Here is a 26,973-nt window from a genome sequence, read left to right as displayed (position 1 = left end):
GAGTGCATGTCATTGTCCTACCTGTAAGTAAAAAATAGATATGTAAATAAAGATTTCATGCTTTTCCTTTTTTTTTCTTTTTTCTGGAAGGTCACAAGACACTGTTAGTGTATAAATGTGGAAGTTAGGTCTAAGGATGGGGAGAGAAAACTTTTGTTTTTTATTTTATTCCTTGAATTCAGTTAGTTATATTTCAGTTTTTACCATATGCAAGTTTTTAACAGAATAAATAGCATTCAAAGAGACTGATCACACTGAATAGGGCTGAGGAGGCAAGTACAAGTGGCTTTTAAGGAGGAGGCAGGTGTAGGTGGCTTTCAGCAGAATTCTGGTAGCTGTTGAAGTAATCTGTGTTCTGGACTTTGACTTACACCATCATAAAGTAGTACCTTCAGCCCAAAGCCTCTCGTTCTCAGGACTGTTTCTGCAACTTTGCTTATACTAGCATGCCGGATTCATAAACATTGTTTTTTCTTTCCTAGAATTCCTGTGATCCAATCTAATATTCTTGAGCTTGTGACCATAAGTACATCATTCCAGCCATTGCAAGATATAGAAAGGGCTTAGGCCTTCACTCTGGTTGGAGGGAAGCCATTTATGGGTGGGTGTAACAAAGAAGGAAATCTAACTTCAGAGGAAGGATTGAATAACAGAAGTATAATAGTAGTAAACACAAATAATTGGTAGACATAAACCTAAGCCTTAATTGCAAAAAATAAGTAATAGTGACTCATTTGGGACCTATAAACAAGATAGAACTAAAATATAAGTCCATATTAAAGTTTAGAGTAGAGAACAGATAATGAATTTTGAAGCATTCTAAAATGCTTATATGTGAAGTGTTTTTCTTTGATTAATAAATTATAGCATTCATTATTGAAAAATGGGAAAGCTCATTTTACCTGACAGTGAATAATAGTTTTTCCTTCATCAAAGAATTAAAAATATGCAGACTTGTGCTCTAAATTTAATTAACAGGCCAGTGTTTAGGAGCTGGTGATTGGTTGTGGGTAGGTGGCCATTCCATCTGTTCAAAAGCATAAGGCCCTTGAAGAAAAATAAAGTAAAAGCTCTGTGATTCCTTCTTGGCAAATTGTGTTTGCCTTCCCCACCCCTTGTGGTTACCAAACCCCATGAGCCAGGTGGAGATTTTGACTTAAAGCATAGAGATGTAAGGAGATTAATGAGGAAGGTAGGTTGATAAAAGGTCCTTGTAGCAGAAATACAAGGTACTGAGCAATACAGAGTTGAATTACCAAGCTATATTTTATTCCTGAGTGCTGGTCTTGATCATCTCTCATGTGTAAACAAGATTTGATTTTGTTGCCAGCTTTTTGGTAATATGTTAACTATTCAAAAGGGAACCCATCTCAAATTGACTTCCCTTTGATAACAGATTTTAAATTGTGAAGGTTTAGTCTGATATCAAGATGTAATGTCACCACTGAATGTGCTTAGTGAGTGAATGAACCCGTTCTTGTTTTTATATACATAAACTTGAGGCCCTGTGCATGAAATTCGTGCAGGGGGCGGGGAGGGGCGGAATTCCCTCAGCACAGCCTGCATACACTCCAATCTGAGACCCTTTAAAGCCGATCCCACTGGAATCAGGCCTGAACGGGCGGTCAGACATCCCTCTCACAATCCAGGACTGCTGGCTCCTAACTGCCCTCCCCTGCTGGCCTGGTTCCCCCCAACTACCCTCGCCTGCAGGCCTGGGTCCCTCCCAACTGCCCTCCTCTGCTGGCCTGGTCACCCCTAACTTCCCACCACTGCCCTTCCCTACAGGCCATCTTGTGGTGGCCATCTTTTAGTGGCCATATTGTGTTCACATGTTCACAGCCATCTTTGACCATATGGGGGCAGCTATCTTGGGTCTCGGTGTGACGGTCAATTTGCTCTTTTATTAATATTACTCTTTTATTAGATTGGATATGTAGTGAAACTTTTCCTTTAAAAAATATATATTTTATTGATTTTTTTTTTTTTTTTTTTTTTTTTTTTTTTTTTTTTTTTTTTTTACAGAAAGGAAGGGAGAGGGATAGAGAGTTAGAAATATCGATCAGCCACCTCCTGCACACTTCCTACTGGGGATGTGCCTGCAACCAAGGTACATGCCCTTGACCAGAATCAAACTTGGGACCCTTCAGTCCTCAGGCTGATCTATCCACTGAGCCAAACCAGTCAGTAATCAAATATTTGATAAATTCAACAGTCAAGAGTATAAATAAAAACCAAGAGGGGAATAAAAGCATCCTCGGGGCCCTAGCTGGTTTGACTCAGTAGATAGAGCATCAGCCTGCGGACTAACGGATCCTGGGTTCGATTCTGATCAAGAGCTCATGTGGGTTCCATCCCCAGTAGGAGCGTGCAGGAGGCAGCCAATCAATGATTCTCTTTCATCATTGATGTTGGTATCTCTCCCTCTCTCTTCCTCTCTGAATCAATAAGAATATAATTTAAAAAAAGCATCCTCGGAACTGTCAGAATTGATGTCACAATGTCCATGCACTAAAGTATACCCTTATTTCATAGGAAAGTCTCCCAGCTTTTGTGTGATTAGTTCTCTAGTTCTTACTTCAAAGTACATTAGGCCAAGATAAGGGGAGATGAGAAGATCAAAAAGAGAAGACTGATACCTTGGCGATGTAAGAAGGCTTGTAGCATCACCAAAATTTGAAGAAAAAGGAAACTCAGAGTTTCCAAAGAAATGAGGGAGGGGGCAGGCAGCCATATATACTCTATTGAGCTCTGATAAAGTCACTTTTTTGTTATTAAGAGAAAGTTTATTTAGAAAGTCACAGAGATAAAAGAAATGAGTGGCAGAAGAAATGGGCTCAGGAAACAAGTTACAGAGGCAAAAGAAGGGGCCCTTGGAGCTTAGGCGGGAGAGGTGGTGGGAGAGGGACTGGAAAGGTGTGGGAAGAGTTGCTGGCTCCTCAGTCCTAAGGGCTTTTAAGGGGAATTCCCAAGGGAGGATCTCATTAGAATATTCAGCAGCTTTCCAAGTGGGTCCTTTCAGGGTCCTGGTCCCCACTGATAGGTTGGCGCCAGAGCATAGCATCACTGGTCCTGAGGTCAGCCGTGGCATCGCTCCTCTGGTTTTGCTGCTTTTCTGGGCCTGGAGCTGAAATAACTGAGGCCTGGACGTTATCTCTGGGATTAATGCTTAAGGAAGTGGTCCTGCCAGAGCTTTGTATGGGGTCTTATGAGCCTATTCTGCCCCTTGTTCCTCCTCTAAAGGTATGTACCACAGGACTAGCAACAGGCCAGGCGAGGAAAGGTCAGGGAGGGTCAGAACCACATGACCAGCTACATGGAAAGTGAAGGCAGGGGGAGGGGGCAAATCTCATGACCAACGTATGCTAGAGGACGAAAGGATACCTGAGGGTGAGGTCCTTGTCATCTGTTTTACCCTTTGATAAGCACCCGGGGCTTTCTGCCCTGGTGGCCTTCTGTACCTGCCCATGGTCCTTGTTCCATCCATGTCTGTCTAACTGCCTATCACATTCCCCCCTCAAGGATCTTAGCTCTGAGTCACTTTTAAAACAAAATAGGTAATAGCACCAAAAGCACTGGTCATTGTAACACTAGTGAATATACACCGTGACCACTGATACCACTAGCCATTGCCACTTTAATTTCTCAAGTGGCTTATTCCGGAGCCTTTCCCCACCTTCATCATAGCACAGAGCCCACTGCACCTGCTGTTTCATGGGAGGTCAGAGCTTTTATTAGTAATAGTTTACCATTTATGGATGAAGCTGGATTTTGTAGGCTCTTCTGAGATTCTAACCATTAATTTTTTCACATAATTAATGTAAGAAAACTATGGCTTATTTTGGCCCACGTACTACAAACGGTTGTTTTAGAACACAACCTGATTGCAAGTTGGTGATTGTCCATAAGAAAAGGCAAAATAAATTAAGAGTTATTTAACCTGATGTCAAAAAACTTTATGTTGACTTAATAGCCATTATCATGGGTGGTAACTTCAACAAAGGATTATTCCCTTTATTTTAATAGGCATTTTTTAATGTTTTTTAAAATTGTATTTTATTACCACAAGTAGAAATTTTATCAGTTGAGAATTGAGTTTCATTTTGGAAATGTATGTGTATGTAAAAGGAAAGACAGAGGGAAAAAACGTATTTCTCTCACATTTTATTTGGCTCACTATCAGGAGCTCTCCTAAAAGGCCACTTTTTCATGTTTGAGTTCTGCATCCGCATCCATAGAGCTACTGCACCGTATTTTATTTGTCCTGATCAGTTTTAATTTACCTTTAAATAATAATTGTTATAGAGGAATGGATTTAAATATGATCAATATGAGAATGATTTACATGTGGATTTTTTCTTAAATTGAATTATGTTTTAGATTGATCCATAAAGCATTCCATATTCTGTTCCCTAAAACTCATTCATTTAGAAGTTAAAGGTCAGGAGGAGAAAGTTCTAATACCAATTCTACTGATCTTTCTTTCATACCATTATAATCTTAGGCAGCTTCCTTTAAAATTATTTTTTAATCTATGAAAAATAAGAGTAAGACCTATTTCCACCCCTCATTTCATTGGAATATTATGACAACTGTCACATGTACATAGAATATGGGTTTATTTTTTATTCTTCCATCTCTATTTCTTCCTCCCTTCTTTCCTTGACAGTCACCAGAATGTATTTCCCAGGAGTATATGCTGATGTATCAAAATAACAGCACATACTAGACTTTTGGGTCACACCCCCTCAGGAGTCCATCAGCTGTGATATATTGATGTAGGCTGTTTCTCTTGTGCAAGGTTACCTCCATATCCATGGTGTTATCTATACAAAGGCTCCTGCTGTGCTGAAAGTCCAAAGCTTGACCTGAATATTTCCAGTTACCATTCTGTCAGAGGGGCATTAATCCCACCCCCATCCCCACCTCCACCATTATGGTAACTTCTTTTTGTGTTGATTCTTACAGCTTTCCACACAAGGAGATGCAAGTCAGGTGATTGGGCCTCTTACTGAAGGGCAGAGGAGAAATGTGGCAGTAGTGAATTCACTGTTCAGATTGCACCAATCAGTAACAAAGGTAATCTTTATCTTTATGCTTTTGACTTAATTTCAAGTTCTTCTTTCTTTCTGCCTTCAAGCTAGAAAGTTTATGAATTATTTTTCTTTTGCAAAAGAATACAATGAAAACATGATGATTGTAAAATAAACTGAGGGATTAACTCTTTTTATACAGTCTTTTATCTTTGCCTTTATTTGTGTGATTTTTATCTATACATTTAGTTTAAAACACATGAACTGTAGATTCTCAAGTTTGGTTGCTATAATCCAGTTTATTGCACAATTAATTTAAGGATAAATTATCCGTTCCATACCTATTAAAAAGCATAAGATGATATCCTGTGGGTGGTAGTTAACTTACAGCAAAGCTAATGACAGAGTAAGAACTTTCATCCTCCTTGTCAAAAGTTTCTATTTTTTCACAAAAAGGGTGAAGGAGCTGCATGGAAACTGAATTTTTATGATATAATCCCTGGTGCCTATATATATTCTTTTTTTGCTATTTTTTAAAAAAATGACTGAACTTCCACTTTTGTGCCTTCACAGATATGTCTGAATTATATTCATAATTACTTAGGAAAGCACTTTCATCCCATCTTTGACTTTGAGTCACTTGTGTTTACACCATACAAATCATCATCAAAGTGTTCAGTAGATAGGGAGATAAGTGTTTAGAAGTCTGAAGGATGCAAAAGATTAGGTGATGTTATTTAAAACTTGACCTTTCATATATTAGGTTGTATTTTAGAATAATTATGTGACTATTGTTCTCTTCCTAAACTTTTTAACAAGTCCTTTTATCAAGTAGGGGTTTCTAAAAATGTATATTTCATACACTAAGCAAAATATTTTTTATGATAGGGTTATCAGGTGAATCTCAGAAAAATAAATAATAAAACTCAATAAAAAGAATAGTCCTAGCTGGTTTGGCTCAGTGGATAGAGCATCGGCCTGAAGACTGAAAGGTCCCAGGTTCGATTCTGGTCAAGGGCACATGCCCAGGTTTCAGGCTTGATCCCCTGTAAGGGGCGTGCAGGAAGCAGGTGATCAATGATTCTCTCTCATCATTGATGTTTCTCTCTCTCTCTCTCTCTCTCTCTCTCTCTCTCTCTCTCTCTCTCTCTCTCTCTCTCTCCCCCCCCTCCCCCCTCCCTCCCTCCTTCCCTCCCTCCCTCCCCACACCCTTGCCTTTCTCTCTGAAATCAATAAAATTTTAAAATAAATAAATAAAAAGAATACATGGCATGGCAAGACATATGTTAAACTTTAGACAATAAAAAAAATAATAATAAAAGAATCCATGGCAAGAGTGGACTGGAGGAGATTAACCAAAGGGCTTGTATGCATGTGTACATAACCCATGGACACCACAACAGGGCGGTGAAGGCCTGGGCAGAGGGAGGATGCGGGCTATGAGGGGTCAAAAGGGGAAAAATGGGGAACATCTAATATTTTCAACAATAAAGAATAAAAAAAAAAAAGAATAAATGATTTATTTTCCATTTTCTTTATTACTCTAAAGCACTACAAATAATGAAGTATTGTATTTATTTAGCCTTATTTAAATGCTTTTATTGAGACTTAGAATTTTTATGTTTGCATTGATTTGTAAAAAGAAAAATGTATGATGTTTGTATTTTATTTTCATTATTCATTTTTTAAAATTTTATAAGAGTTTATTTGAGCCAAACTGACAGCATTGATAGGAAGCAAAATCTCAATTGCTCTGACATTTGTATTTTAAAGACTGTTTTAAAGTTACAGACAACCTAGAAAAGTGAAAATTTTTAAAGAAATACATAAATATGGCTTTAGTAGACTGACCTTTTCAAGTTATAACTTTATCATTAAAATCTATGTAGAGTGAGTAATAGAAAGCTAGCTCCTTTTAAGGTTTGATTATTTTAAGTATATATTTGCTTTATACAGGAAATTATTTTTCATCGTAGTTTAACTGAGCTCCAACCAGCTGAGCCACCTGGCCAGAACAATGCTAATGAATTTTTAAAACATTTGAGAGACATTACTCTAAAGTAATGATCTTGTTTTGTGCTGGTTGGTGTAGCTCTGTTGGGCGTTATCTCAAAAGGTTGCTGGTTCAATTTCCAAGTCATAGCACATGCCCACCTTGTGGACTGGATGCCTGGTCGGGGGCATGAAGGAAGCAGCCAATTTATGTTTCTCTCTCATTGATGATTCTCTCTCTCTCGCTCTCCCTTCCTCTCTCTGAAATCAATAAAAGCATATCTTTTAAAAATGGCTTAAACAAAAGTTTAACTGGATCAAAACTTTGTTTTAGGTGGTTTCCAGTCAGAGCTCATTTCCACCAGCAGCTGAGCAAACTATAATTTCAGCCCTAAAGGTAAAATAATTTACTGGAATCTTTGACTCTGTAGATCAAAGTGGGTTTTAGAATAATTTGTTTTAATGAGTGGGCGATGTCACATTTTAAAATTAATTCTGAATTCTCTACATATACCAAAAGTAGCGTGTTCATAGTTATCCTAAAGATAGAGGATACATGTGTGTTTTTGTTTTCTAGAATTTAAAAATATGTAGACTCTGTTGGTATCTACAGATTTGTGTTCTCCTTAAGATAATTGTATCACAAGCAAGAGAAGCAAGAACCTTACAAGTATTCACTGTGTCTTAAGGTAATAGAGGCAAGCACTACCCTGTTAAAGTAGTGGTTCTTCACCAGGTTAATTTTGTTCCCTACTATTATTTAAATAATATCTGAAGACATTTTGATTGTCACAACTGGGAAAGGGGTGCATGTAGTGCCAGCAATGGTGTTAAATCTGCAATACATAGGACAGCTCTCCACAAAAAGAATTCTAGAGCCCTAGCTGGTTTGGCTCAGTGGATCGAGCATAGGCCTGGGGATCAAAGAGTCCTGGGTTTTATTTCAGTCCAGTGCATGTACCTTGGTTGTAGGCTTCCTCCCCTGCCCGGGCCCTGGTTGGGGAGTGCACATGAGGCAACCAATCGATGTGTCTCTCACATCAGTGTTTCTCTCTGTCTTTCCCTCTCTTTTCCACTCTCCCTAAAAATCAATGGGAAAATATCCTCAGGTGAGGATTTAAAAAAAAAATTATAGAGCTCAAAATGTTAATAATGCCAGGGTTAAGAAACTGTAAAGTGTGTCTCTAAGGTTTGAAACTACAGTAAATTACCTTTTTAATATATTTAAACGTACTAGTAAACATACCCCCTTTCTAGCTACTAAGGAAGTTAAATGGAAAATAATGTTGATGTGAGATTCAGAGTGCTCATCTCATTATCATGAAATATTATTAAAGCAGTCATAATAAAATAATTGTTTTTAGTAAAAGTTGCCCAATTTATTACTGATCATGAAAACAGTATAAAATCAGGTCAGTATGACAAATCAAATGGTCTTAATGTTCTTGCTCCTAAGCAGGAAATAGATGTACTTTTCTTTTCTGTAGTTTCACATTTTTTTCTTATATTCTAGCAGTACTGTCAAACATTTTTTGATCACTACCCAAGATAAGAAATACATTTTACTTTCGCACCCCATACATAATACATAAGCACTTATAAATATGTACGCATATACAATTGCATGCATATATGTGTGTATATGTGTGTATGCGTGTGTATATATATATATATATATATATATATGTGTGTGTGTGTGTGTGTTCATTTCCATAGAATTGTTTTAACAGAGGCTTCACAAAAAAATACTTTTCTTTATTTTTGTGATGCACTCTGTTTTCTGTACCCATGTATTATTTTTTAAAACATCCTGATAATGATTCACTTAATTGATGTTTGAGAAAGTTAATTCTGGGGATGTGTGGGAGGAAGGGAGGGGGGAAAATCAATAAAATATGTAAAAATAAATAAATGTGTTTAAAAAAAAAAAAAAAGAAAGTTAATTCTATAAGATAGAGTGCCTATACTTTTTCTGATAATGAAAACCTTCTGGATAAGTTAAAAATAGAAATCTTTGGAGACTATAATTCATATAAGGTGGATTCTCTGAATCTGTATATAACAAAGGTTATTCCTAACAGTCCCTTTGGGCTGGGAGTTGAGGTCAGTGCAGGGAAAATTGCCTTCATCTTAGGCTATGGCCCTCACTCTGAGGTTTGCCCACCAGAACCAGTGTTTCATGTAGCTGGGCACTGCACTTTACTGAAACATTGCCAACTTCACCCTTGAGAAGATTAGCAATCAGTTCAAGGGCATCTTGTAGTGGTCATGCCAATTAGAAACGTAATTGCTTATGTTAACAGAACTCAGTATAACAATTTGACCTTGCTTTTTAGTTCAATCTTAACAAAATCAATTTGACACATTAAGGAAAACACTAATAAAACCCTCCGAAGACTTAAAGAAGTCTTAAAGAAGACTCATAAAATTGCATTTCATAACATTATATGAAACTTAATAAAGAATATTAATTATGCATATATGACTGCAGCCCAAGGACCAAAAATCTATGTTTTTAATAGTTGATAGAGAAGATACTAAACATAATTTTTTTATCTACTGAAAATATAGGTAAAGACACATAATAGTCTTTTATTTGAAATTTTATCTAAAATTAAATGTTATGTAGGCTTGAAGTTCAAAATCGCATGTTATAAACATTATTTAGTTTGTCATGAATGGCATAATTACTCTTAATTTGAAGTCATTTCATTGTAACCACCTCAGCTCTAAATACCATTTAAACATCTTGGCCCAATAATTCTGTTTTATTTATTACTGTGATTGAATGGTACAGATAGTGATTGTATTGCTAAGTTTATATATGACAATTTTTCATTTCCCTCTTATTATGAAGTTTTGATGTTTTATATGAATGAATATTCCTGATTACTAAGGCTTCAATATTTTTTTAATCTTAGTTATTTTAAGTAAATCTTTAAAAAATGTATGACAGAATTCCCTGCTTTTTTTGTTTTTTGTTTGTTTGTTTTTGCAAAGAGTTTATGAAATATAATTTAATCTCTTTTCTCAGTTCCCCTGATAGTTGTTAATACTCTACCCATCCTTGAAGGCATTCCCCAAAATGCTCTCTTCTCTTCCTGTTTTATATTTTCCCTAAGTGGGCCACTTCATCAGCTATTAAGTTTTCTGTGTATATCATCATCTCATATGCAAATAAAGACAGTTTTATTTCTTGCTTTTTGACCTTTATGCCTGCCTCTTCATGCCTTGTGTTATAGTTCTGAATAGAACTGGTGAGAGTGGACCTTGTTGACTAGGGGCAAGCACTCAGTATTTTGCTATTTTAAGAATGATGTTAGCTAGAGGGGTTTTTTTCTGTGTGTGTGTGTTTTAAGATGGCCTTTATGAGCTTAAGAAAGTTCCCTTCTAACTTTAGTTTATGGAAACTTTTTATTATAATAAATGGTATTGTTCCATCAAATGGCTTTTTCTGAATCTATTGATATGATCATGGTTTTACTCCTTTGTTCTGTTAATAAAACACTTTATAGGGACTTATTTTCAAATATCAGACTGACCTTGCTTATGATTTATTACCCTTTTTATGTATTCCTGGATTTGATTTGCTTAATGTTTGTAAATCAGGGATATTGGTATATAGTTTCTTATAATTTTTTGCTTGTTTTTTTTATAATGTTGATACTCACCTCACCAATTAGGTTTAGAAATGTTTCATCCTATTCTACTTTCTGGCAGAATTTGTATAGAATTTGTACTGTTTTCTTCTTTAAATGCTTAGTAGAATTCACCAATTAGGCCAACTGCAGGTATGCCAGTGTACAGATTGAGTCTAACCCAGCTAATTAATTGCTAAAAAGAAACACAACACACTCTTAGGAGCAATATTTAAAAATACGAAGTCTTTGCAATATAATGCAATATAACATTCACAGTATCCAGGGTATATTAAAAATTACTACATATACAAAAAGCTAGAAAATGTTATTATTCTCAAGGGAAAGGTCAGCATCTGCCAACCTAGAGATGACCCAGAGTCTACAATTATCAGGCAAGAAATTTAGTGAGGTAAAGAAAAAAAAAAGAAAAAAAACCCTAAAATAAATAAAATAATAGGAAATCTTATTGTAAAATTTAAAATGTGAAAAAAGCACACAAATGAGCCCTGGGCAGTATGGCTCGGTTGAGTATTTGTCCCATGCATTGAGAAGTCCCTGGTTCAATTCCCTGTCATTTCCTGCATGCAGGCTCCATCCACTACTAGTAATGGGTGTGCAAGAGGCAGCTGATTGATGTTTCTCTCTCTCTCTCACTCTTCCTCGCTCTCTAAATTCAATAAAAACCTTTTATTGAAATGAAAATTTGGTTCTCTTTCTAAAGTATCTTCATCTTATCTCCTCGTATCTATTTGTGATGCCTGTGAATTGATTCAGGTGCTCACCATTTTGCATCTATTACTACTACTATGTCCTCCTGCCGTTAGTCCAATTTATGCAGTCTACTATCCAACATGATTTTTCCCAATTCAAACTTTTAACCACATTTTTGCATGGCTCAAACACATCATTGATTTCCCAGTCCCTTCAGGATTAACTCCCAACGCCATACCCCCCTACGCGGAGTACACCTGTTGCCTGGTTCTTCTACTTAGGCAGGTACTGCACACCATCTGTACTGAATGTTTGCAGTTCCCCAAATGCGTCAGCTTTCCCAGGCTCCTCTGCCTTTATTTATTTATTTGTTTGTTTACTTTTAATATATTTTATTGATTTTTTACAGAGATGAAAGGAGAAGGATAGAGAGCTAGAAACATCAATGAGAGAGAAACATTGACCAGCTGCCTCCTGCACACCGCCCGCTGGGGATGTGCCCGCAACCAATATACATGCCCGCAACCAATATACATGCCCTTCACCAGATTTGAACCTGGGACCTTTCAGTGCACAGACCAATGCTTCATCCACTGAGCCAAACCCGCTTCAGCTCCTCTGCCTTTAATATAAGCCCCCTAACCCTATGCTTTGTCAAGTGGTTCTTACCTATTTGTTCTTTGAAATTCAGTTCAAGAAATACTTTTTGGATTTCAGATCCTCTCCGTATGAGTTGGTCTCATCCCCTGGCACTCCTAGAGCACTGAAATCACTGTAATTAATCTGTTGTCACTAGATTGCAAGCTCCTTGAAGGCTGGACATGATATTTAGAAATTTATTGAATAAGGGTCCGATCTAAACTTTTCTCAATGGTTGAAATCATTTTGGCTGAGCCAAAACTATCCATCTTCATTCTGTGTATAATCATAACATATATAATGTTCTTAAATTTTTATTTTGAGTGCAGATTTTAGTGTAAAAGTATTTAAGCCCAGTCAATATTTTTACACTAAAAGCCTGTGAATAAGGTCTACCATCTTGCATAACCTAATCAATGGTTCTATCTCACTATAGAGCAGTTTCTCAGTCTTAGCACTATTGACATATTAGTTTTTTGTTGTTGGAGACTGTCCTGTAGGATGTTTAGAAACATCTTCATCTTCTGCCCACTAGATGCTAGCAGCAAAACCTTGGCTTGCCCCAGTTTTAACAATGAAACAATGTTAAAAAATCCAAACATTTTCAGATGAGGGAGCAAAATTGCCCCAGTTGAGAATCACTATTATAAAATTCTAAATAGAAACATAACTCATGAAATACCTAACAATTATGCCCTATAAGAGTCACCAGTATATTTATTACATTCACTCTAGTTACAAGCATATGATATCATTCCAGTTTTGAAGAATCAGTTTTGGTCTTGCCCCTCACTCTTTTCAGAAATTTGAAAAGGTGTGTTCATTTCACCATTTTCATAATAACACTACTCTCTTTTCCTAAAATGAGCATTGTGGAGGAGTTGAGATTTTTCAGTGCCATGTTCTACAACTATTAAGCTTTAAAAATCATTTCTGACAGCAGTTAGGAAGAGGAGCAGACTTCTGTTGAGTTATTATAACTAATTTGATAAAATAGGAAAACTTTTAGTTAGAATGCTTCTCATGTCAGATTTCTTTGTGTTAGTCTTTAATTTTGTGTTTTCTCTCCCTTTTTCTTCTTTTCAGACAATCCATGTTCTTATGGGAAATGCTGTGCAACCCTTACTGACTTCAGTGGGAGATGCGATAGAGGCCATAATCATTACCATGCACCAAGAAGATTTTTCTGGGTAATAACTTTAAACCAAAATTTTCACTAGCCTTTGTATTTGTTTTTCATTCCCCCCTCCCCCCTGTTCCCCTAAATTCTCATATCTGAGCTGTGATCTAAGGAATGGCCAACTGCAGGTATGCCAGTGTACAGATTGAGTCTAACCCAGCTAATTAATTGCTAAAAAGAAACACAACACTCTTAGGAGCAATATTTAAAAATACAAAGTCTACACAATTTAATGCAACATAGCATTCACAGTGTCTAGGATATATTAAAAATTACTACATATACAAAAAGCTAGAAAATGTTGTTATTCTCAAGGAAAAGGTCAGCATCTTCCAACCTAGAGATGACCCAGAGTCTACAATTATCAGGCAAGAACTTTAGTGAGATAAAGAAAAAAAAAAAATACTAAAATAAATAAAATAATAAGCAATCTTATTGTAATAATATAAAATGTGAAAAAAAAGCACACACCTTTGCCATTGTAATAATATTGTGTCCTGATGTGGGCCTCTTTGAGTTTATCTTGTTTAGGACTCTGTGCTTTCTGGACTTGTGTGTCTTTTTTCTTCATCAGGAGGGAAGTTTTTAGTCATTATCTTCAAATAGGTTCTTAAATTTCTTGCTCTCTTCTTCTATGATGCAGGTATTATGTTTGATATTGTATCATAGGTTCCTTAAACTATTCTTGTGTTTAAAATTATTATTTTTGCTGCTCTGATTGGGTATTTTCTACTACCTTGTCTTCCAAATTGCTGGTTGCATCATCTGCTTCATCTAATCTGATTTTGATTCCTTCTAGTGTATTCTTCATTTGTGTTATTCTTTTTTTTGTAGTGGGTCCTGTTTTATGATTTCTAGTCCTTTTTATGTTGAAGTTCTCACTAAGTTTCTTGAGCATCTTTATAACTATTTTTTTGAACTTTATGTTTGGTAAATTGCTTGCCTCTATTTCATATGGTTATTTTTCTATAAATTTCTTCTGTTCTTTTATTTGGGCATGTTTCTGTATCTATCAATCTTGGCTGCCTCTCTGTGTTTGTTTCCATGTCTTAGGTAGATCTGCTGTGTCTCCCAGTTTTGGTCGGGTGGCCTTATGTAGTAGATTAACTGCAGGGCCCAGTGGCACAGTCTCCCTGATCACCTGAGCTGGGTGCTCCAGGAGTGTCTCTTGTGTGCATGATATGACTCCTCATATTGTAGTTGAGCTCGATTGCTATTGGCATTTCCATGGGTATGGTTGACTCTCAGGTTGTCTGTCTGTGATAATTGGCCATGACCACAGTTTATGAGCTGCTATGTAGGGGCTGACCCCAGGAACAGAATTCATCCCAGCAAGGTTGAAAATTCCCTTGAGTGTGCCTCTTGTGGAGCTAATGAGGTCATGCTCTGTTTGGTCTCAAGGGAGCCACTGGTATGCTGGTTCCTATGTAGGTCAATGTCAGAAGCTGCCTGTGACCTGCCCTTGGTTACCTGTTAGCAGTTACAAAGTGATCCACAGTTAGTAGTTGCCTGTGCTTTGTCTGAATGCACATGGAATGGGCCAAACTATATACCAGTGCCTGCTGCCACCAGTACCAGTCCTGGGGCACGTCAGCAAAAGGCCCGATGCACAAAGGCAACTTGCTGCTGCTTGATAGGCTCAGCCACTGAAAGAGCCATAGGTAATATATGATTGTGTGAGTTAGGTTCTCAGGGAGGTACCAGAGGTTAATGCAGTTTGAAACTCAGCACCAGTGCCAGGTCTGAGGCCACTCAGCAGAAGTTCCTGGGTACACTGAGGCCGCTGCCATCTGCCTGGGGATTGGTGGTGGTAGCATGGAGTTTTAAGAGCCATCAGGGTTGAGCCAGTAGAGTTCATCAGACAAAAGCAGATTAAGATTGGACCAGGTGGAGAAAAGGTGACACCCATCAGGCATGCAGGAAGAAGGCCTTCACAGTAAAGCCACAGAACTAAGCCTCTCCCTTGTGTCTCTGTCACCCCCATAGCCCACCCAGAACTCCCCAAAAGTTTTTCAAGAAATACTGTAGCACAGGCTCAGGTGGTCACCACCAGCAGAGCCCACAGCCATGTGCCAACTGGGCAGGGAGAGGCCTCGGAGTCACTAGGGCAGCTAGTGCAGTACTTCAGACTAATGCTGTGTGTCAGGGCATGGGGGACCACACAGGCATGGTGGCATAGTTCAGGCGCAGGAGGAAAATAGCCTTCTCCCTACGTCCACACAACTCTTTTTCCTGTGGGTCTCTTTCAGTCCCTGAACTTGAATTTCTAACTACCCGTGTTTCCCCGAAAATAAGACATCCTCCGAAAATAAGACCTAGTGCATGGAAAGATAAGACATCCCTTGAAAATAAGACCTAGCGCAACTTTGGGAGAAAAAATTAATATAAGACACTGTCTTATTTTCGGGGAAACAGGGTACTTACTCTATTCCTATCTGCTTCTGGAAGCATCCTACTCATACTAACCATTGCTGATTTGAAAATAAGCTCACCTCATTCTTTTGCATTTGAGTCCATTTTTCTCTAGACCACTGCCAGTTTCTTTATGTTACTCTCAGAATCTGGGAACACTTAACTTATTTTTTTTAAATTATTCATTATTATGTAGCCAGTGATATCACTAGCTAGCTAATTAATACCAGGTGAATTCTAATTTTGATTTAACTCTTCTTTCCAAAAAATATTTCGCATTCTTTTAATATATTCTTTAAAGAGCAATTATAAACACTTATTAATAGTATTTCATGGAGCATCAGCTGGCATAATTTATTGACCCAATTAAAACCTTTTCAAACCTCATCAACTGGGAAGTGAAATTGCATATGATATGCATTATTACATAACCAATTCCACAGTCAGAATTCTACTCTTGGACAGATCAGATTAAATAGGACCATAGCAGAATCATCTTTGCCATGAATTTGTTTGGGAAAGGCAGCATTTATAAAGTGTAAAATGGTATTTCAGGATCCACTATTCATTTATTCACTAACCAGGTAAAACATACGAGTGAATGAAGAGTTATAAATCTGGAAGAGTCCTTAGAGGTCAAAGAGTACTACACTCATATGCATTATCTAAGACAGGTGGTTGTCCATTTCATTTTTAATATTCGTTAGCTGCCCTGGCCAGGTAGTTCAGTTGGTTAGATCATTGTCCCAATACACCAAGGCTTTGAGTTTCTTCGCCAGTCAAGACACATACATGGAAGAACAATGCATTTATTAATAAGTGAAACAACAAATTGATGTTTTTCTCTTGCTCTCAAATCAGTCAATAAATAAAATTTCCCTTCCCCCAAAAAATCTTTAGGTAAATGGATTCTATGATTCTTTCAGTAATGTTCCTAACATCTTAAAACAACCTTAGGATATAATTTAAGCATTATTATATGCCCTTTAACTCTTAGGAAAAATAAAAATAAGCACCGTAAGGGGGAAAAATGCTTAGGATTGATGGGCAGCGGGGAGAACAAAAGTCAGAGAGTCCCTTTGGTGCATTGGCTGTCTTTTTTTCTTGCAGGTCATTACCCAGCTCGGTGAGGCCTGATGTTCCTTGTTCTCTGTACATGAAGGAGCTCCAGGGTTTCATTGCCAGGGTGATGAGTGACTACTTTAAACACTTCGAGTGCTTGGATTTTGTCTTTGACAACACTGAAGCTATTGCCCAAAGAGCAATCGAACTTTTTATCCGCAATGCCAGTCTCATAAGGCCTCTCGGAGAAGGCGGGAAAATGCGACTTGCTGCTGACTTTGCACAGGTAAATTGATGCACACCTGATACAAAGGGGAAAACGTTTCAGCCTCAATGTTGTCTTTTAAGTAAAAGACTAAACATGTCTTTTTCAGTAGTTTAAAGAAATGAAAAAAATATTTAAACCTAGTTGGTAATAGTAATTTTAAAAGTTTAATAATAGTACTTTCATAGCAGATAATTCATAGCAGATTTTTTTTTTTTTTAATTTAACAAAAGAGTCATCACTCACCTTTGATACTTCCTGGTTAAGGTGAAGTCACTCATTCCACAGTAAGGCAGCATTTCCTCCTTTTATGTAATGTGGAGCTTTCTCACCATTTCATCGTCCTACCAGGGCAGGGCAGTACTGATAAGAGGAATTGCTAGGAAATAATGCAGACAATGAAAGTTATTTTTCAAACACTTCAAAGAGGCCGTCTGTTGTGCCATAAAGAGAAGGAGCTCCAGCACACCTCTAACCCTCTGGTGCCCGCTCACCACCCAAGACAGTGTTTTAATGCCTGTAGATGCAGTGGGTGGGGAGACAGCGTCTGAGTATTTGGGCCCCTGTATTAATTAGAGTACCTTTTTGTATATGACCAGCTTGAAATCATTCCAATCTATGTGATTGAGGTAAAATGCCATTACAATAACAGAACCATAATCAGCTTTTATAAAAAGGGCTTTTTTCTTTGTCCTTTAAGACATATTTTTAAGCCTTTTAATAGTATCAGAGGCAAAGAGAAACATCTGAAACATACACTTTTATTAAAAGATTTAGAACCAGATAATTTGCATATATGTAGCATGTCAAAGGTGAAATCATTTTTAAGCCTTTCAAAGCTGTTAGCTTTACTAGTCTAAATAGTTACTCAAATGGATTATTCATAGTGGTTTCCCAGACATCTCCCCTTCCCCCCCTCCAGCCCCCTCCTGCTTATAAAGCCACAAAATTTAATGTCCCTAAGTATATCTATGGGCAAATTTTGGTTTATTCTTTCTGCATGGAGGAAAGGATGAGGCAGGCTGCTTATACGAGGTGGGTGGTTGTCCAGTGCTCCCTCCTACCTGAGAAGGCCACCAAAAGGCAAAAGGAACCAAGTACATAATATAATGTCTCAAGAGCTAGGCTCTTTGCATATCAGTTCCTTTAGAAATAAGTCATTATCATTCCCAAATGCTATGCCTCAGCCCAGAAAACCAGGAGAGCCGCACTGTGGGAAATGTGCCTTTGGCGGCCTTAGAATGACAATAGAAATTAATGTTACCATTAATGTGGCTCCTTGAACCTTTCCCATTTTTATAAGCTGCATTCTCAGACACCTGCACATTTTGCTTTGTTATTACAGGTAAACTTCAGCTTAAAGAGAATTATATATAATAGTGTCTTACTTGTCCCTTACTGGGTTTATAGTCTGTTATTGAACTGAAGACACAGTGACATACCAAGACCTGCTCATATTTATTAAAAATATTATGAGCTATACGCAAATGAGCGTCTGTTCTTCTTTTGCCCTTTCCTTCTCAATTTTGTTTCTTCTTTGCCTCTCCTTTCCTCTCCCTGGGCTCCCTCCCCCACCAGTTTATTTGCATTCTGCTCCAGCTGGTTCTTGAGTCACTTTCCTGGAGGCAGCACTTCAAGTCCAATTAGAGTGGCAGCCGAGATGGCCAGAGGAGAGTGCTGTAGGACGAAGGCGCTTTTTGTTTTTGCTTCTCATTTCCATATGTTCCCAAGAGTCTTGAAGGATGGAAAGTGTTGTCTTTTAACCCTTCCGACTGTAGCAAGCACCTGTTCAAAATGCATAGCACCCAGTGGCAGGGCTGAGCCCCACCTTCCTAAAACTTCATCATTAAGAATTCTATGTGGCATTCCTTCTTTTATTAAAACATGTTGCCCAGTATACTAGGCCTTTCCCGAGGTCCCTTCCGTTTATGTAAATGAAACTCGTATATGCTCTAAGGCACATGTGTCAAACACAAGGCCCGCGGGCCAAATCCATCCCGCCAGGCCTTGCAATGTGGCCCGCACCGCGCTGTCATCACTGCACTCTGCTGCGTTTCCATCACAATGACAGTTTATGACTGTTCAGTAAACCATTCGGCCCGCGATTTAGGCTGGATTTTAGATTTTGGCCCCTTCTCTGATTGAGTTCGACACCCCTACCTAAGGCATCCTTTGTTTTTCATTTCTTAAATATATAGAGAGAAGGCATTTACAACACAGCATTTCCTCAGTGTTAATAGTATATGTTCCAGTCCTGTAATGACATTGGTTGCTGCAGCCTCTATGGTACTGATTGCTTTGTTCACTCTGGACAGTTGGACAGTGTGCCCCAGTTTCAGAACACCCTCCATTTGCCTGGGGAATGGCTTCCTGGCCTGTGGGTAGTGGGCACAGGAAAGACAGAAGTACTACCATTATCATATTTGTGACCAGTAATTTCGGCAAATATTATGCAGCTGTTACCCTCCCCCTCCCACCCCGCCCATATTTTAAAAATTAAAGTGAATTTGGAGTATTGATTTGCTGTCCTACCACAACTACAATTTTGTGTTTTTGTACCTCAGCTTTTAGAATTGTACTTGGGTGGAAATATTTTCCTGGGGTCAGTGAAAACACTTAAATAGCCTCACGCTGACATTTATAGTAATGACAGGCATCAACTAGGAACTAGAAAACCGTAGACTGCCTCATTATTGAAACTGTATTCAAAATTAAACAAAGCCATTGAGGCCACTGGAATCAGGAATACACAAATCCTTTGTGGGTTTGAAAATAACTTCTTGTGAGAAAAGTGCCTGCTATTCAGCCATAAATGACAGAAAAAGAAATTGCTCAAGAAGAGACCATGGGAATGCTGATTATTTGGCATAACGTCCAGCTGCAAAGATAGATAATGATATATTTTAAAGATTTATTCAGGAATCCTGACTTCTCCCCACCGACACCATTGCACAGGGGAAAGAAAGTGGTTGCAAATGCCATTGGGAGGGTTCATGGAGAGGAAGTACCCAACACACAGCCCCTTAGGAATCAGGTCACAGCACAAGGTGGTTTCCTACAGACAATTAATTCCTTACTGTGACCACATGGTCTCTGTGTCTGCACTCAGCACACAGCAGTGGAATGCACTAACTTGTCCAAGGCCATGGGGCTGGCTCTGCTGACTCCGAATCCCTTCAGGGACTCGTCCACAATGTCCTCTGAAGCCCCGCTCCCTCTGCTTCTCTGTTACGTTTCTGCCTTGAGGGAATGGATGACTGCTGGTGTTACCATTAAATTATGTACTTAGGGAGACTTGTAGCAGTTTCTATTTATAGGTCTTCTGGTGTCCTTGAAGTATACATTTGTATCTACATTTCACTTTTTGCCTAGAAATAGAAGCTGAGAAAAGAAAACAAGATAATCAAGATTCTAATGTCTCTTCTAATTCCTATTGCCATTTCTCAGGAACAGTGTCAGGGCAGGTGTGTCCTGGGAGCACCCAGAGAGGCCCTGTGGCTAACCAAATGTCTGTGGTGGGGAAGGAGAGCTATGTAATTAGTTCTCCGGGCCTGCAGCTGACCGATCTTTCCCTCCAAATGGGAGCTGACGAGAGGCAGTTGCACATGCCATTTCTGTATTCACAGCTAATTGCAGGGTCACCTCCTCTCAGAGCAGCACTCCTGCCCTTTAGAAACATGGCCTTCATTATTTAATGGAATTCTGGCAGAAGAAAATGGTTATGGATGAGAAATTAATTTTAAGCACTTAACATTTTGAAATTGTCCTATGGCATAGAAATCTCCTGCATCATCATAGATTACACAACCATTCGAGGTCATATTCTTTTATATTGTAATTTTCCCCTGCAGCCACTTATTTGCTTTTATGAAAAATACTTCACATAATTTCAGCGTGTAAAAAACTATTTTATATACATACAAACAGGTACATGACTGGAATTACCAACTCAGATATATGATAATCACACTTTTCCTTTGTGCTTGGTGTAAAGTAAATGACACATTTTGAAGAAAACCAGGAACTCCCACAGAGAATAGACACACAGGCCCCACAACAGCCCACCACCCGCTGTCCTCTTAGTTGAGCACCAGCTCAAAGCTGCTCTATTTTACATTGTTGGCACAAATCTTTATTTATTCTTCGCTATTTTAGCAAGTTTTACAAAATGGAGTTTTTTTCTCTGGTATATACTCTGTGTCTGTGTTAAGAGAGAAATTCAGCCCTAGCTAGTTTGGCTCAGTGGAAAGAGCATGGGCCTGGGGACTGAAGGGTCCCGGGTTTGATTCCAGTCAAGGACGTGTACCTGGGTTGCAGGCTTGATCCATGGCCCTGGTTGGGGCGTGTACAAAGGCAACCAATTGATCTCTCTCTCACTTTGATGTTTTTCTCTCTCCGTCTCTTTCCCTTCCACTCTCTCTAAAAAATCAGTGGAAAAATATCCTCAGGTGAGGATTAACCAAAAAACAAAGGAGAGAAATTCACCTGCTCAGAAGTCACCCTCATGACCCTCTGAAGGACACTCCTCCACTTCTCCCTGACACTCAGTTCATACACTCAGTTCATACATTTGATACCACATGTCATTTTGCTGAATAATCATCAATGTATGCATATGTATATATGTATGTGCATATATGTATACACACACATCTTTCTTAGGATTTTTGAGTATTAATTATATCATAAATTTGAGAGCAAGACAGTCATTCATCTTCTCATCCCCATGTCTAGCTTGGTGCCTGCAATGGATTTGAAGTCAAAAATCCTTCTCAAAAGAGTGATTGTTTAGGTCTCCATGGTCTTCCAATGGCAAGGAGATTTGAACAGTTTTTCAGAAAAAGCAGGATGGAAGCCCCCACTTTCCTTTTGTACGTTTTTCTTGAAGAAAGATGCTGCATTTTCTAAACTAAACCATCCTTTACTCTAGGGTCCTCTTTATAGTAGGAGCAGAAAGACAGCATCCTCTGAGTGCCACGTATGCAAACACTTTGCATATACAATTGGTAGGTAAAGAGCAGGTAGCCTAAAGCTCCAATTACTGCCAAGTAAAATTTCCAGTCAAAGGAGGAAAGTAAAGAGAACCAATATTTGCTAAATTATTGTCTGAATGCAAATTTACTAATAATAAAAATGAGGGAAACTTTAAAAAATACTGATAATAATTGCCAACATTTAAAGAGACCTACTATATATGCCATGTACACAGTGCTTTGTGGAATTATCTATTTATTTGCATAATTCTATGAAGTAGGTATTATCTCTGCTTGAAATATGAGAAACCTGGAACTTAAAGAGTTTAAGTTCAGGGCCAAACACTAGTCATTGCCAACTGGAATTTTTACATAGATGTGCTACCTCCAGAATCCGGGCATTGAATCACTTGAGCCAGCCTGGTAAAAATCGTCATTGCTTATATTTAATATAAAAGAGCTTAGGCACAAAGTCAGTCTTCACATGGAGAAGAGGTTTAAACTCTCTTCTCTTACATAACCAAAAATAGTTTTGTACTCTCTTGAAGGAATTGTCTCATTTTATGCCCTTTATTAAGTAAGCACAAACGCTATCTAAGTTCTTATCTTTTAATAATAAATTTGGCTTTTAAAACTTGCCTCACAGTCAAGATAAATTTAGTGCAAGCTACAACTTTCTCTGATCCAGGTGTATCTTCAGTTCCCCTTAGGATTCTGACATCAAAAGCTCTGAGTGTTATCTTCTTCTATTTCAGATGGAGATGGCTGTGGGTCCATTCTGCAGAAGAGTATCTGATTTAGGAAAGTCCTATCGAATGCTGAGGTCATTTAGGTGAGGCATAACCCTATTATTGCTATTAATAAATCCATATCTATTAGCAGATATATACTTTTGAACTGTATGAAATTGCCAACATTTAACCCTTTTGTGAACTACAATAATGGCAGTTTCCTATGGTTCATCTCAAAAGTTATACAAATCAGAAACCTGTATTGAATTATATGCAATGACTAGTGTGTGTGTGTGTGTGTGTGTGTGTGTGTGTGTGTGTGTTATTTTTGAGTTACAATTCACAAGATTGAGCTGGTAAGTTTGATTATGTTCTTACTAGGGGAATTTTTTAATTCCATTTTTACAGAAGTATATTGAACAATAATACCAGACAGTTCATAATTGTATAGACATCTTTTTCTGAAATTTTTATTCTTTCATTTATCATTCTCAATCCAATCTACTTCTGTAAGTAGGTCATAGTTTACATTGCATAAAACTATTGAATAGAATAATATTAAAAGAAGTGTTTAATAATGAAAATGTAGTTAAACTGAAGATGGCTAGTATAGTTGAGCACAAAATTTAGAATTGAGCTTCCTAAAAATCAGTTCAAAAAGAAAAACAGCGAGTTAATTCATACTCATGATGTAAAAACATACCAATTTAAGGGAAAGTCCTTTTCAGTGCTGAATGCTTAGATAGGTTTTTTACCAACTTAGATTTTAAGGAATTTTGACTTGCTTGATGACTAGTGTCTTCAGTCACAGATTATAGAATATGAGAGGCCCAGTGCATGAAAGGTCCAGCCCTCAGCCTGGCCTGCCCCCTCTGAGAGTCCGGGAGCGCTCAGGGGCAAGAGGCAACCTAGCGATCAGGGGAAGGTGATGCCCCATCACACCTCTGCTGCTGCCAATGCCAGCAGCACAAGCCTCCGCCGGCCCTGGTTACCTGTACCTTGGTCCAGTCCTGGGCGGTTGGGCAGCCACCATCCGAGACTTGCCTGTTTCTCGGCCAGCCCTGCTTGCCTGAGCCTCAGTCAGTTGGGGGGTTGGGGAAGGGCAGGAGGACCTGAGGCCCCTGGCAGGGCTGAGGGACTCCAGTGGCAGGAGCTCAGAGCGACAGGCCCCAGCTGAGGAAGGGAGGATTCTCCCAACGACATGACTTATAACTTCCAATTTGTTGAAAACCACAGTCTGGCTTCAGCTTCGGGGGAGGGAGGAAGAGAGAGATGGCAGCCCATTGGAGGAGCCTGGGCAAGCTCTCAGTCGGTTGGGCTAGGGGGGCAGGAGGACCCGAGGCCTCCGGTGGGGCCAGCCAGCCCCTGCTGTGGGCGCTGCCCTCATGTGATGGTGTGGTGGTCAATTTGCATATCACCTCTTTATAATATAGGATAAGATGTTCCTTGGCTATTTGTTCAGTAAGCCACCACTTCCCAAACTTTTTCACATCATGGCACACAAGAGAAAATGTCTACATTCAGGTAGTATCTTACCATCTGTGAAGGCTGAGAGGATCAGCATAATATTTATCACCATTTTGTGGCCAAGGCATACCAGATGAGAAGCCTTCATATAAACTATCCATAATGTCCAACAGCATACAGGGTGGGGCCAAAGTAGGTTTATAGCTGTGAGTATTCAAAACACAGAATTTATTCTTGCATTACTTAATTATTATATTATTTTCCATATGAAAAACTGTAAACTTACTTTTGCCCCACCCTATATAATGGTCTTTGAATGTATTTCCGTGAGGATAAGATGAGAGAGTCCAGTCACAAAAAAAATATTTTTTTAGAAAATACATTAAAAATAAAAAAGGGGGGAGTCTAGTAATATGGTTTTCTAGAAATGGACTCAGTACTGGAAACTAGAGTAATCAATAAGCAGTGAGTCCTTTAAATAATCACTCTTCTCTCTTATTTCATCTAAGTTTTAGTAATAGGAAATCAAGTGCAATGCCACTTGAGATATGAGAACCTAAGGTTGTTGATTAAAAAGGGAGTCCCTTTCGATCCTTGGTCAGGGCACATGCCTGTGTTGTGGGGCTCAGTCGCCAGTAGGGAGTGTGCTGGAGGGAGCTGGTCGATATTTTGCTCTCACATCAATGTTTCTTTCTCTCCCTCTCTTCCTATCTCTAAAAGTCAGTTTAAGGAAAAAAAAATTAAGTCACGGTATGGTGACATAAGGATTTTACATAAGACCAATTCTGTTAAAACAGTCCCTTGAGATGGGAATTTTCTGTTAACCTTCCAATTATCACACAAGAAGAGGACTTTGAAGGATCATTTTAGTTTGAATAGTGACACCTTCTAGTACCTATTTATAAAAAAATTAATGATTGACGCCGGGACCGGTTTGGCTCAATGGATAGAGCGTCGGCTTGGGGACTGAAGGGTCCCAGGTTCGATTCCGGTCAAGGGCATGTACCTTGGTTGCGGGCATATCCCCAGTAGGGGGTGTGCAAGAGGCAGCTGATCGATGACTCTCATTGATGTTTCTAACTCTCTATCTCTCTCCTTTCCTTTCTGTACAAAATCAATAAAATATATTTAAAAAAAAATTAATGATCATTGTATAATAAAAAATCCTCTGTTTTATTTTTTATTTTTATATCTAGCTTCTCTGATGGAATAATAGTCAATCTAAATGGCTTTCAAACTTTTGACCATGACTTACAGTAAGAATTATTCTGTATCACAGTCTGGCATAGATTTGCATGCAAACATGCAGGCATACTCAAACCCACACATGCTACACATGCCCACTCGTGTGTCATAAAGCAGTAATTATTCTTACATGTGATATGCACTGACATTTCTTTTTTGTTTTATTATTTTAACCCACTAAATGCTTTCATGACTCGCCAGTGGTCTGCATCCAGCAGTTTCTCACCTTTCTCACAGGATCCTTAGCACTTACACTTCAGCTGCTCTAGTAACAGCAGTCTTTAGGGTTTGATTCTTTCTACAACTATAAAGATTTATGCCCTCTTCTCCTGGGGTTCTGGTGTACCTGAGCTTCCTCAGCACTTATATAATAACTAATGTTTTAACTAACGGATTTGTGCACATTAGAAGGAAATTAATTAGAAGGTGGCTGGCTGGGCAGGACTGGGAAAGATGGGCTGGACATGTCCTGGAGCCAACCTCTCATGGTCCCTCCCATCGTCTGGAGTGAGCGGGATCCCTCTGGCAGGTGGGGTGCCTCAGCCTGGCCTGTGGGGATTGGGCTGAAACGGGCTCTCCAACATCCCCTGAGGGGTCCCGGAGTACGAGAGGGCACTCTGCAAAGTTGCTGTTGTACAAACACAAGTGTGCAGTAAACCAGATTCGGGGAAGACAGTGCCCCAGCAACAACATAACCCACAGCCGAAGGTGGAATTGCATAGCCCCGTGAGGAATCGGGCTCCCTCCTCTCTGGATCTGGGGTGCATCACCCAAGAACCACCACTGCCAAGTCACTGCAGCTCGGCAGCTCCTGCATTGAGTGTCTGCTCCCTTGTGGTCAGTGCACGTCATAGCGACCGATCTGATGGTGAGAGGGACACTTAGCATATTAGCCTTTTACACACACACACACACAGACACACACACACATACACACACACACACACCAGTGGCCTGGTGCACAAAATTCATGCATGGGGGTGGGAGTGGTGACTGTCAGCCCAGCCTGCACCCTCTCCAATCTCGCACCCCTCGAAGGATATTCTATTGCCAGTTTACAGGGACCAGGTCTAAACTGGCAGTTGGACATTCCTCTTACAGTCCAGGACTGCTGGCTCCTAACTGCTCACCTGCCTGCCAGCCTGCTCGCCCCCAACTGCCCCCCCGCCAGCCTGCTTGCTCCCAATTGCCCCCCCAACAGCCTGATCACCCCCAACTGCCCGCTGTGCCAGTGTGCTCACCCCCAACTGCTCCCCCTGCTGGATTGCTCACTCCAAACTCTCGCCGCCCACCTGCTGTCCTGATCACCTCCAACTGACCCCCACTGACAGCCTGCTCACCCCCAACTGCCCTCCCCCACCGCCAGCCTGACCACCCTCAATGGTTCCCCCCACTGGCCTGATCACCCACAACTCCCTCCCTCCTTGGCCTCTAACCACCTCTACCTTGGTCCCACTACCATGATTTTGCCCAGAAGACTATCCAGAAGGTCTCCTGGAAGGTCTCCCAGTCTAATTTAGCATATTACCCTTTTATTAGTATAGATAGAGGCCTGGTGGGGGCCAAGTGGTTTGCCCCGAAGGGTGTCCCAGATCAGGGCCGGGGTTTCCTTGGGGTATGCT

The 26,973-nt window shown here is 39.3% G+C and overlaps 1 protein-coding gene across 1 annotated transcript in view; it reads left to right on the top strand.

The window, feature by feature from the left end:
• COG5 (component of oligomeric golgi complex 5) overlaps positions 1-26,973 on the top strand; it is a 135,033-nt gene that overhangs the window by 92,894 nt on the left and 15,166 nt on the right. The window contains exons 15-19 of the mRNA XM_036429725.2: positions 4,969-5,079; positions 7,360-7,422; positions 13,103-13,206; positions 16,719-16,956; positions 22,664-22,740. Coding sequence (XP_036285618.1) covers positions 4,969-5,079; positions 7,360-7,422; positions 13,103-13,206; positions 16,719-16,956; positions 22,664-22,740 — 593 coding nt within the window. The remainder of the gene's footprint in view (positions 1-4,968; positions 5,080-7,359; positions 7,423-13,102; positions 13,207-16,718; positions 16,957-22,663; positions 22,741-26,973) is intronic.

The sequence above is a fragment of the Pipistrellus kuhlii genome, unplaced genomic scaffold, assembly GCF_014108245.1.
Source record: "Pipistrellus kuhlii isolate mPipKuh1 unplaced genomic scaffold, mPipKuh1.p scaffold_m20_p_10, whole genome shotgun sequence".
Lineage (NCBI taxonomy): Eukaryota > Metazoa > Chordata > Mammalia > Chiroptera > Vespertilionidae > Pipistrellus > Pipistrellus kuhlii.
This window is presented reverse-complemented; position numbering and strand designations above follow the sequence as displayed.